Source organism: Dermacentor andersoni, chromosome 3 (genome assembly GCF_023375885.2).
Source record: "Dermacentor andersoni chromosome 3, qqDerAnde1_hic_scaffold, whole genome shotgun sequence".
Taxonomy (NCBI): domain Eukaryota; kingdom Metazoa; phylum Arthropoda; class Arachnida; order Ixodida; family Ixodidae; genus Dermacentor; species Dermacentor andersoni.
Window position 1 is genome coordinate 87031161 of NC_092816.1, and position 12239 is coordinate 87043399.

Here is a 12239-nt window from a genome sequence, read left to right on the forward strand (position 1 = left end):
CGTCTTAGTAACAGACCACAAGCCTCTTACTGGTTTATTCAATCCAGGTAAAGCCATACCGCCGATGGCGGCCGCAAGAATACAGCGTTGGGCCTTGTTTCTTGGCAACTAAAACTACACATTGCAGTACCGGAAGGGCAGTGACCATTCCAATGCTGATGCCCTCAGTCGTTTGCCCTTGCCAGTAATGGAGGAGCCGCGGGACTTTGCTGCCGACGAGTACGTTTTGTATGCCCACTCTCTGGAGGAAACAGCGCTTTGCGCCCGCGAGGTTGAACATCTGACTAATCGAGAAACCAGCCTTCTGCAGGTTAAAAAATGGATTTCCCAGGGATGGCCGTCATATCTTCCGCAGGGCCATGAGCATCTCCGGCCGTACTTCAACAGAAGAATAGAGCTTACAGTCAGCCATAATTTGGTGTACTGGGGACATCGCATTGTTCTACCCCTGGCGGCGGCAAGGCGTGTGTTGCGTCTTTTGCACGAGACAGACCCCGGCATGACAGCCATGAAAACCACAGCGAGAACGTTGTTTTGGTATCCGGGACTGGATTCCGACATAGAGCGACTGGTGAACTCATGTTCCACATGTGCGCAGGCTTGAGCGATACCACCAGCACAGATACCTTTGGCCTGGCCAGTCACCGGGGAAAGGTGGAGCCGGCTGCACGCAGATTTCGCAGGCCCGTTGGACGGACAAATGGTCTTAGTCGTCGTCGACTCGGAAACGAAATGGATGGAAGCCATTCCAATGAAAACTGCCACTTCGCAAACCACGGCCAACGCGCTAAGATCAATATTTGCACGGTTCGGCCTTCCAAAAACCTTTGTTTCTGATAACGGACCACAATTTGTGGGCAAAGTTTTTCGTGAGTTTCTGGCACGGAACAATGTGCAACAACTCACAACAGCCCCTTATCATCCACAGTCGAATGGGTTAGCCGAACGAGCTGTGCGTACGCTCAAGGAAGGACTAAAGAAGAACCCCGGAATAGACCTCAAAATACGCATAGCGCGGGTTTATGTCGATATCGCCGAACGCCCGTCAAGGATGGAAAGTCGCCGGCGGAACTCTTATTGGGGTACCAAATGAGAACAAAGCTGGACTGTATCGCTCCCGATGAAAGGTCACCAGAAATCCAACCACGAGTTGGAGGGTCTCCAGTTCAGGCAGGTGACCCAGTCTGGATGCGCGATTTCCGAACAAGTCGTCGCAGGTGGATACCAGGAGTAGTGCGAGATCAACTGGGGTCCAGAATGGTCACTGTTGATTCCGGGAAAGTAATTCAGCGGCGTCACTTGGACCAGGTGAGACGTCGAACTGTCTCACTCTTTCTCGACACAGAGGGTAGCTGTAAACCCTGCAGATAGCACTCCAATCACGTCGCGACATAGTCCGGAAGTGGCCCAGACGGATAGCCCGCCACCGTTACGAAGATCGACCCGACAGCGACGGCCTCCTGAACGCTTGGACCTGTAAGAGGGGAAGAAGTGATGTATCGCCAACTTCATCGTCATCTTCATCGTGCCTTCATCGGCACTGCCATGGTCATCATGACACGTGAGCAGCGGAACACACGGACGCAGGCTGCAATAAAGCTGCGGTGCTTGCGGCGTTATGTCTGACTGATGTCAGTGTTTTTAAGCCTAGTGCGACATATCAGCCACAACTTAATAAATATGTTGCTGTACAAATTAGACTTTAGCGCTCATTAACACATCGTTGTCTTTATACGAATGTGCTCTCCGTTGCCACTTAAAAGGGTGAACAAGTCCTTTTGATTTTCCTTCATGTGGAACTGGCTTTCGCAAGTACACTTTTTGGCCTCTTTTGCCATTTTTCATGGTGCGTGGTCGGCGGCCATAATTCAAGCGTGTTCCCACGCAACGCACTTTCGGGGCGCGTTTGACGCCTAACGTTTGTGCGAGTGCTATGAGACGTCGGTTCAGCTGCCGGGATCAAGCGCTCATGGAGGCATATCAGGCCTTTCTTCGGCATATTTAGTAGACAAAATGGTGTCTGCAATAACTACATATTCGCTTTCATGCTTCCAGAACACGCCTTAGTTCAACCTTGAAGTTCCAGACGCCAACGTGTACTTACTATCCTTTTATTAGTTGGAATTTTTAAGCTATGAGCGCGAAACCCAACACATAGTCCGCGTATAGTCTAGCGCATTTGATACGCATTAGAGATATTTCAGGAGCCCATAGATGCACAAACCATTAACAAGGAATATTTCCTGCACTAACTAGGTTACAGCTATACTAACATTTCGTTTGATGGTTTTGTGAAAATGTACTTTCCATGACCATCATGTACCGCAATTGCACTATTCTAACGCGCACCTTTTTTGATCAAGAGGTGCGTTCAAATTTCCATGCGCGTTACAAACGTAACTAATCCTACTCAAAATAAAAACTAAATCGACAGTGACTAAAAAAAAGCTCAATGCAAGCCACGCTGAAGAAAGCGACGCTGCGAAACATCACAAGGTGGGTCCGTGGAGAGTGAAAGGCACTCCCGCAGACAATGGTTGCCCGCGCCTTCAAAAAGTGTGGCATTTCTAATGCATTAAGCGGAACTGAAGATGACTTTATGTGGTCGGTACACAGCGAAGAGGAGGCGTCGTAGGAATCCGATAGCGACTAGCCGCTTAGATTCAGCTGCGTGCTTGTCTGTCTGCCTTTGTAGGTTCCATAAAATCGTTGAAACGCGGTACGCGTCGACTCAGGTTTCCTTACTTCATGTGTGCGGTAGAATCGACACCAAGTTTTTTTATTTTATATTGGGCTGGTAATGTAACTGCGCGTTACAATCGGTGGCGTAGTAGAATCGTGCAAATAGTAGCTGAGTGTGAAATTCGAATTCTCAATTACGATGAGCCCACTGAAAAAGTTAGTTGAAAAGTTATTTTATAGGATTTTCGTAATTAGTAACTAATTAAGCTCTATCACCCTTCGCGGCGTGGTCACCACCACTGACGGCATATTTCCGAAGCAACTGACATTTTATTTCAATATGGCTATTCTTAAATGTCACTTCATGTCTTCGTAGAAACACTCTCTATATAAGCTGCTTGTGTTGTCTCATGCGCCTTGTAGGTCAATGTTGTTCTGCCTAAGCTGAAATAAATTCGAAGTAGTAGGTCCGGCATAACGCAAGACTATTCCACTATGTTCTTATTCCAAATCCGCCATCAGCCCTGTTTGAGGGGTCAAAATGGCTCGGGTCGTGCCCGTTTCGGCGTGGCGCCCGCCCCTTATGGACTCGACTCGATCTATTCTGACTTATCGCGGAGGGCTAACGGCGATTTTGAAATCAAAATAGACTGGAATAGTTTTACGCTATACTGGTCCAGATATATATTTCTGTCGGTGCGCACATGTCTTTGCCGAGCACTGCCATCAGCCATTCTCGTCTCCAACAGCGCTTCTTCTGACAGGCCGTCATTGAATGGGTCTTTCCAGATATTGTACGCGATATGTCTTTCCCGAAAAGAACGTCCGAAATTGAAATTCATTAGACACTTACGTCTAGGTAGCAATTGTAAAGGTACAGAGGCGCCGTGAAGAAGTCGTAGGTGACGACGAACATCTTGATGCAAAGTCCCCATAGCATATTATTTAGGGATTTCTGTAGGAAGGAGAGCAAACGCATAAACATAAGATTTGGCTCTGAATATACAAGGTTCAACGTAGATACACATGAAATAACAGAAGTTAGCCATAAGGAAATACACATGCGAATGGCTGGCAGCATGGATGTCGGTCTCTATGTGTGTGAGCATCTGTGTGTGCGCGTGTGTGTGTGTGTGCCGGGACCTTGTGCTATTAACCAGTACCATTTGTTGTAGGAGAGGGATTTCTGCGCTCCGCTGCAGAAACACCGCACCGAAAGACAATACCATGGCGACTACGCGTGGGAAAACGATGGCACAGGATGGCGCCGTGAGCATAGCGATATTACAATTCGTTACAGCAAGCAAGGCTGTATAACCTGAGGCTTTAGAATACAGCTGCTGCTGTGCAGCAGTCTGTGCTATAGGAGCAGCAGAAGCTTGATGTGGGCGAGTTGGTTTAGCATACTTGATGAAAAGAGCGCTACGAAGACGAGGACTAAAAGAACAACATGTACGACGGACAAGGTGCTATAGCGCCTTGTCCGTCTATAGCGCCTTGTCCGTCTATAGGTGCTATGGCGCCTATATATAACTGGCCACCCTGCATACGCACTGCTTTATGAGCTCGAGCGTACCGGAATTATGGAAGAACGCCAACATCATCGTAATTCATAAGAATAAGAAGCGGACGCCGAAGACGTGAAAAATTATAGACCGATCAGATTAGCGTCCGTTGCCTACGAAGTATTTACTAAGGTAATCGCTAATAGAATCAGAAACACCTTAGACTTCCGTCAACCAAAGGACCAGGCAGGATTCCGTAAAGGTTACTCCACAATAGACCATATTCACAATATCAATCAGGTGATAGAGAAATGTGCGCAATATAAGCAACCCTTATGTATAGCTTTCATTGACTACGAGAAAGCGTTCGATTCAGTGGAAACCTCCGCAGTCATGCAGGCATTACGGAATCAGAGTGTAAACGAGCCATATGTATAAATACTGAAATACTATATAGCGGCTCCACAGCCACCGTAGTCCTTCATAAAGGCTGCAAAAAAATATCCCAATAAAGAAGGGCGTCAGGCAGGGAGATACGATCTCTCCAATGCTATTGACAGCATGTTTACAGGAGCTACTCAGAGACCTGTATTGGGAAGATTTGGTGATAAGAGTTAATGGAGAATACCTTAGTAACTTGCGATTAGCTGATGATATTGCCTTGCTTAGTAACTCAGGGGATCAATTGCAAAGCATGCTCACTGACCTGGAGAGGCAAAGCAGAAGGTGGGTCTAAGAATTATTCTGCAGAAAACTAAAGTAATGTTTAACAGTCTCAGAAGTGAACAGCAGTTTACGAGAGGTAGCGAGGCACCGGAAATGGTAAGGGCAGGTAGTGACCGCGGATACGGATCATGAGACTGAAATAATCAGAAAAATAAGAATGGGATGGGGTGCGTTTGGCAAGCATTCTAAGATCATGAAGAGCAGTTTGCCACTATCCCTCAAAAGAAAAGTGTATAACAGCTGTGTCTTACCAGTATTCACCTACGGAGCAGAAACCTGGAGGCTTACGAAAAGGATTCTACTTAAATTGAGGACGACGCAACGAGCTATGGAAAGAAGAATGATGGGTGTAACGTGAAGGGCTAAGAAAAGAGCAGATTGGGTGAGGGAACAAACGCGAGTTAATGACATCTTAGGTGAAATCAAGAAATATCAATGGGCATGGGCAGGACACGTAATGAGGAGAGATGATAACCGATAGTCGTTAAAGTTACAGGCTGGATTCCAAGAGAAGGGAAGCGTAGCAGGGGGCGGAATAAAGTGAGGTGGGCGGATGAGATTAAGAAGTTGGCAAGGACAACATGGCCACAATTAGCATGTAAATGGGGTAGTTCGAGAAGTATGAAAGAGGCCTTTGCCCTGCCGTGGGCGTAGCCAGGCTGATGATATATATATGTAAACGGGCAGAGACATAAGGCTAAATGGCACTGTGTTTAGTCTAAAGAAGATAGGGCCGGTACAACCAGTGTGGCCGAACCTAAGGATAGCCTCACTACATTGTCTCTTTTGTCTTGTTAGCGATCGTCGTCTTTGCCGCTCTCATGGCACCGTGACAATATATATGTATATATATATATATATATATATATGTGTGTGTGTGGGGGGGGGGTTTGTGTGTGTGTGTGTTCGAAACATCATGGCGAGCAATGGTCCTGATGGCACATGTCGGCCCACATTTTTAGGCTGCAAAATCTCCGGGATCGTCCCACAGGAAGAAGCTCAATTTTGCCTTTAAAATGTGGTAGTACCACCCGATGGACGAAGCAGTGACGTTGATTGGAAGCTGGGACTCCGCGAGCAGTGTTCCAACTTCACGTGGATGCACGGTGGTTCTTCTCCACTCCTTCTGAGTGGAGAATACAGCGTCCTAGCACCAATAGCCACCTCAAAGTGCTTCTCTGATGCGTAGCGTCGCCGTTGGAGGGGTCGCACCCTTAGGGTGTAGGAGCTGCGACCACTGGGAGATTGTCGGCGTTGGATTAGAGCCCGATGAAGTATTAAGCCTTCTCAGGTGCGTGAAATCAGTATTTATACATATGGCTCGTTTTTGCTACACATTTTCCCAAATGAACTGTGATTTGTGTCGCTTGATTGCAGTGCAGGAAGCGACATACGGGGTGAGTAATGGCTGTGAAAAAAAAAATTAGATCGCCGCTGCCGTGTCACTTTCATTCATGTGTGGCACGGCAGAATTCTCTTTCATCGTGCCATGTAAGCGCGTAATGACATCTGAATGTTCAGATTTCGCTGGCTTTCTTTATGACGCGGTAAAATGTTTTTCATAATTGCGAATTTCAATGCTCCTGAATGGGATAGTTTCCAGAACGCTGTACGATCTCCTCATTGGAAGTTTGCCTGGAAATGTTGCGACCATTTATATTATGGACGGTAGCTTCTTCATTTGCACATAACCATCACCATCGCTTCGTGTCATCTTCGGGTTGCTACCTGGTGATTTTACATTGAAGCTGTTTATGCGGACCCTGTGGCGTCGTTGTAGGACTTCGCTAAAAAGGGGCCACGTGACCTAGCGGGGGAGAAAAACAAGATCTCAACAGGGAGAAAGGGCTTGAAGTGACCCCTTTCTCCTTGTGAGAATGCAAACTTATACACAACTCTTATACAGCTGTGACATGGTGCATTTTCGGCGATTAAGCCAGGTGGACATAGACTTTTTCAACGATTGATTCGACCCTGCTGCGAAAGAAACAAATATTGTGCTGGCGGTTTGCGGTCAACGAACAGCGCCCAGCGATTTGAACGCGATACAAGGAGCGTGTGGCTGCCGGCACTTCTTGCGCTACCAAGAAGTGCCGGTAGCCACGTCAATCGTCAAACTAATCCAACCAATCGTCAAAACGATTGCCGCGACCGCATTTCCAGTGGTGGGCCTCGCGCGCAATATACGTAGCTTTGGATTAGTGGTAGGTACGTAGGTACCACTGAGGGAAGACACCAACTAGTGCGTACTCCCGAGGAAGAAGCTGCCTACCGCCTTGGCGAAAATTAGGCGAAATAATGGTGCAACAAAATATTTAAAGTATAGACTGCTTACGAAGTTTGACTTGCATGGTGTAACACTCGGTGCAACTAACAGACCCTCGATGTTCTACCATCTTCACGGACTGCAAGGGGCTGTAATTTTTTTTAATAAACGTTGCTTCAACCGTACTTTTGCTCAAAAGGGGGATGGGGGGGGGGGTAAGTTGAGCACTGCAGAAATCCGCATCGGGATGCGTGCCTCGTTTGTTAATAACTTGGCTCAGAAATTTATTCTTTGCGACAGTGAATCGGCAGTAATCGTTCTTTAATTGAAGACCACCATTTGATGGCACGGAAGCACATCCTTGAGACACTGCAAATGCTCAGTGAAAATAGAAGAATAGACGATAGTGTCGTCAATAAAATATGGGCAGGTTATCCACTTGAGGCCACGAAGAAGAAGGTAAATTATTTTTTCAAGCGTGGCGGAACCATCATATAAGCCAAAAGGCATTACGTTGAACTCGTGAAGGCCATCCAGAGTAGAAAAGGCGGTCTTTTCTTTGTCAGCTTCGGGCATTGGAATCTGCCGATAGCCACAACGAAGGTTTAGGCTGCAAAAGTATTGAGCCCCTTGCAATATAGGATTCTGAAGGTGAATAATAAGATTTGGATATCTATGCAAATAACGAGAGTGCAGAAATTTCGTAATGTATTTCTTACGAGTGCCTGTCAAGGTGCTTTTCTTGTCGCGTCTTCCTACATTGCCCCTCGAATATCTATTTTTCAAACATTGACTGGCTGAGACGACATTTGTGCAACAGGGTGTTATAATTCCGAAAGCATTATGTGTCCCAGGAGGCAGAAAATCTGACGTTGTCCGCACCAAGTGGTAACAAACATCATCATCATCAGATACGTCATTATAGTCTTGTATGAGGTCAGTAGTAATTCAGAATGAACATTAGAACAAGTTAGAATAAGGTGGAGCAAAGTGAATTAAGGTGAAGTAAGGTGGATGAAGGTGAATTAAAGTGGGTTAAGAGTCGTTCAAACTAGAGCATGGTTGATTGCGACGTATTAAAGTGTATTAAGTTTAGTACGAATTAGAGCAAGGTTGATTCACGTGGATTAACATGAAATATGGTAGGTACAATGTAAAGCAAAGTGGATTAAGGTGAGTTAAAATGAAACACGGTCGGTAAAAATTAAACCAAGGTCGATTAAGATGGCGAATTAAGGTAATGTCGTGAAGGACACGTGAGAATGTATGACGTCGCGTATAATGGCAGTAACCAGTCAATCAGAGAAATCATCATGCGTACGCATGCAAATCATGTATGAATAATTAAGTAACTCGTTTTTTTTTTCGACTGTGTCATGAAAAGAGCAAACTTGATACATTTTCGTGGTTTGGAAAGGCTATGGTGCAACGTGATGAGAGCGGTGTGACTGAACTATGTGAACGTCATGAAACATTCCAATCAACACCCATATACTTCCTGCATGAATCATTTTGCTATGCGAAAAATGTATCAAACCTTCGACAATAAGGTTTATGTCAACTCTTGGTCTCGAACTGTTGGCAAGAAAACTCAAAGGAAAAAAAAAATGAATTAAGAATACAAGAAGTGACAGCTGTTCCGCTCACGCGCCGCCTGCAGACAGGAACTTAATTCGAGGAATTATTATGTTTCCAAAATTGTCATGTTATTCTCATTGCGCCTGATTAATCTCTCAGGCTCTAGCATCGCTAGGTGCTGATGTCCTTTAATGTCCCTCTTTCCTAAAATCACCCTATTTCTACATCATGACTTTCAAATTTGAAGAACAGAAGAAATCCCTGAAAGCGAATGCTAGCGAAGCTAATCAGTTCACATCAAGTCGATTTTGTGCACGCGTACATAGCTCTCTTGAGAGGAGCTCATCTCATGCTTCTCCTGAGGTGACATGAATGGCTGAATGGCTCTCAATAAAACTTAGAGCAAGTCGCATTGTTAACTCGAGAAAGGCGACCTGGCGAATGAAATAGACTGGAAAAAAGTGTAACTTACATTCAATGAGCCGCCAGTGCCCATCGGGTTTATTTGAGGGCCCTGCGCAAAATGAGAATATACATCGAATTACACTGCGCTGCTTGTACACCGTGAACGTGTGCAGCACACCAGCCATCTTATACAATTCAACAAGTGACAGCAGCGCCGTGCCACGGAGCTAACGGCAAAGGTCGTGCCGGTGCAAGAAAGGTCACCCGCTGACAATGGATGTGTTGACTTCGCATATTATATATATATATATATATATATATATATATATATATATATATATATATATATATATACATATATATATATATATTACTCATATCATAAGAAGCCAACAAACTAATAATATGACTAATAAAAAATCGGGACCCTCGGTTAACCCCCTATCTTCACGTTTATATATATATATATATATATATATATATATATATATATATGCATATATATATGTGTGTGTGTGTGTGTGTGTGTGTGTGTGTGTGTGTGTGTGTGTGTGTGTGTGTGTGTGTGTGTAGGTGTTGTGAGCGCGACTCCTGACTGACCCTTCTTCATCTCCACACATCATCATCCCTTGTACAAATTCCTCATCTGTAATTATCATCATCAGCCGCACAGCTTGTTGTTCGTCGTAGTGCGAACTCGGCTGGATTAAGCAGTTCTTCATTAGTGGTGGAAGGTGCTTTTCGTTCCTAGCGACCTTTCGCCCTTCTCACTGCAGCTCCGCTCGGCTCGCCGCTTACCACCTATTGCCATGCTTGCTCAAGACAATCCGAGCACGTCGACTACTTCCACCCCAGACAGCCTTCGCCATCCGTCATGGCCATCCACAACCTTCACCGTGACCCACCAGTCTTCGCTGGCCTGCGGGGAGATGACGTCGAGAAATGACTCTAAACCTCCAACCTGGAAAGCGACTTCAGTTAGTGGGAGAACTCACAGAAATTGCACAATCTCCCCTTCTACCCCACCGATGTCGCGAAAACCTGGTTTTGGAAGCATCAACCTCATCTTTTCGACTGGGAAACGTTCACACAGCAACTTCATCAGATTTTCGGCCTTTCCGTTGTCCGCACTGAACTCGCGAAGAAGAAGCTCGGTGAGCGCGTCCAGTTCCTCGGCGAATCGTACAGATCCTACATTGAGGATGCGCTAGCTTTGTGAAAACGTGTCAATGCGACCATGTCCCAAACCGACCCCATACGGCATATTCTTGACGGCATAAACACCGTCGCCTTTAGCGCACACGTCACACAATATCCTACCACCATCCAAGATCTAATAGCCGCTTGCCAGCACCTAGAGGAACTTCAATCTCTACAGCTATACACGGACAGCACAGACCATCGTTTGCCTTCAGCAGTAAAATTTCGCACGATCATACATGTTATTGTTCGGGAGCAACTTCACGGGTGGTGCTCTTCCTGTGCGCCAGAACCTTGCGTCGCCACTTCTCCGACCGGGTTACGCGAGATAACATGGCAAGAGATCACCTCTGCGGCGCGTCTAACGTGCTCCGACGGCCCCTGCACTCAACAGGTGGCTACATATGCCAATGTCGCGCCACTCCCTCCGGTCACCGCGGCGCCTCTACAAACAGGCCACAATGTCCCTGTGGCTTCATTGTCGCCGCCAGTGCGTGTACAGCCTTACCGCTCCGCTCAGTTTCCTGCTCAATCAATTTGCTATTACTGTGGCTACCACGGGCATATGTCCCGGTTCTGTCAACGGCGTCAACAGGATGAGCAACGTGGTTAAATATCCGAAGAGCGAACACGCGTCCGTCGTGCAACGGGCTACAAGAGAACCTCCTACTGCTCTTCGTTTCGCTGATCAGCCTTTCCTCAGTACCCTACCAACACGCCTCTGAATTCTTGAGAATTTCGCCGCAGGTCGCCTTCTCCACGTCGTGGTTCCGTATCACCTTTCCGACCTGCTCCTGATCTGTCCGACGCTCACTCGGAAAACCCTCCGATGCAGTTTTAGGAGGGGAAGCTGCATCCACCGGATAGCCTACAATTCCTCCAGAGCGACCGTCCAACCTGATGTCAATGGTTGCGGAAGGTGTGCCCGTCGAAGCTCTAATGGACACAGGTGCCGCCATTTCGATAATTCTGGCAGACTTTTGTTTCCGCCTCCGTAAAGTGATGACACCTTACTGCGGCCCGTCTCTTCGTGCAGCGGCCAACGCCGTTCTTTGTCCCACTGCACAATGTGCAGTTCGAATATTCACTGACGGAATACATCATCACATTGTTTTTGCTGTGTTTCCCGATTGTTCCCAGGAAGTTGTTTTAGGATGGGATTTCCTTTCTTTTGCGTCCACTGCGATCTCTTGTTGTGAGCGACTCACTGACCTGAATACCACTGGTTACTTCCTTCCTGATTTCAAGGACGCATGCGCCTCGTCACCTCCTCCGATTATGTTCTTCGGCCTTCATGGAAGGAAATTATGTGTCAATCCCAGTGACATTCGGAATGGCGACGCTTCATTCTTCCCTATGGTCATACGCTATCTAGAGGAATTCTTATTACAACTGGCCTTGTGTTCGCTGCTCTCATCGCTCTGCATTCCTCACCGTGTTAAACCAAACTACATAACCTCGACTGCTACCCCGTGGATCAAGTGTCACTTGCGCTGTGACAGCGTAATGCAGTTGTTGCCCTTTCGACTGTGATACCAGAGTCAGGTTCGTCGCCACTCACTGCCTCTTCTACACCGCTATCGGCAACCATAAGCGCTGACGTGACCCCTGCCCAGAGTGGCGAGCTGCTCGAACTATTATAAAAACACTTGGTTCCTTGGTCGGCATCAATTCACCAGCCCTGGGTATGACGGCTGCTGCGACTCATCGCCTACACACTGACGGATCCCGCATTGTTCACCGGCTGCCATATCGCGTGTCTCATAAGGAGCGCGAAATCATCGACGAAAATGTATTGGACATGCTTCGTCAGTATAGAACACGACCTTCCTCGAGCCCCTGGTCCTCTCCAGTTATAGCGCAGAAGAAAGACGGTT

The 12239-nt window shown here is 46.8% G+C and overlaps 1 protein-coding gene across 4 annotated transcripts in view; it reads right to left on the minus strand.

Moving 5' to 3' along the window:
- Positions 1-12239, minus strand: part of LOC126524971 (uncharacterized) — a 108481-nt gene that overhangs the window by 60741 nt on the left and 35501 nt on the right. For all 4 annotated transcript variants that reach the window (XM_072286729.1, XM_072286728.1, XM_072286727.1 and 1 more), the window contains exons 4-5: positions 9230-9271; positions 3536-3637 (exon numbers count right to left, since the gene is read on the minus strand). In XM_072286729.1, the coding sequence (XP_072142830.1) occupies positions 3536-3637; positions 9230-9271 (144 nt within the window). The remainder of the gene's footprint in view (positions 1-3535; positions 3638-9229; positions 9272-12239) is intronic.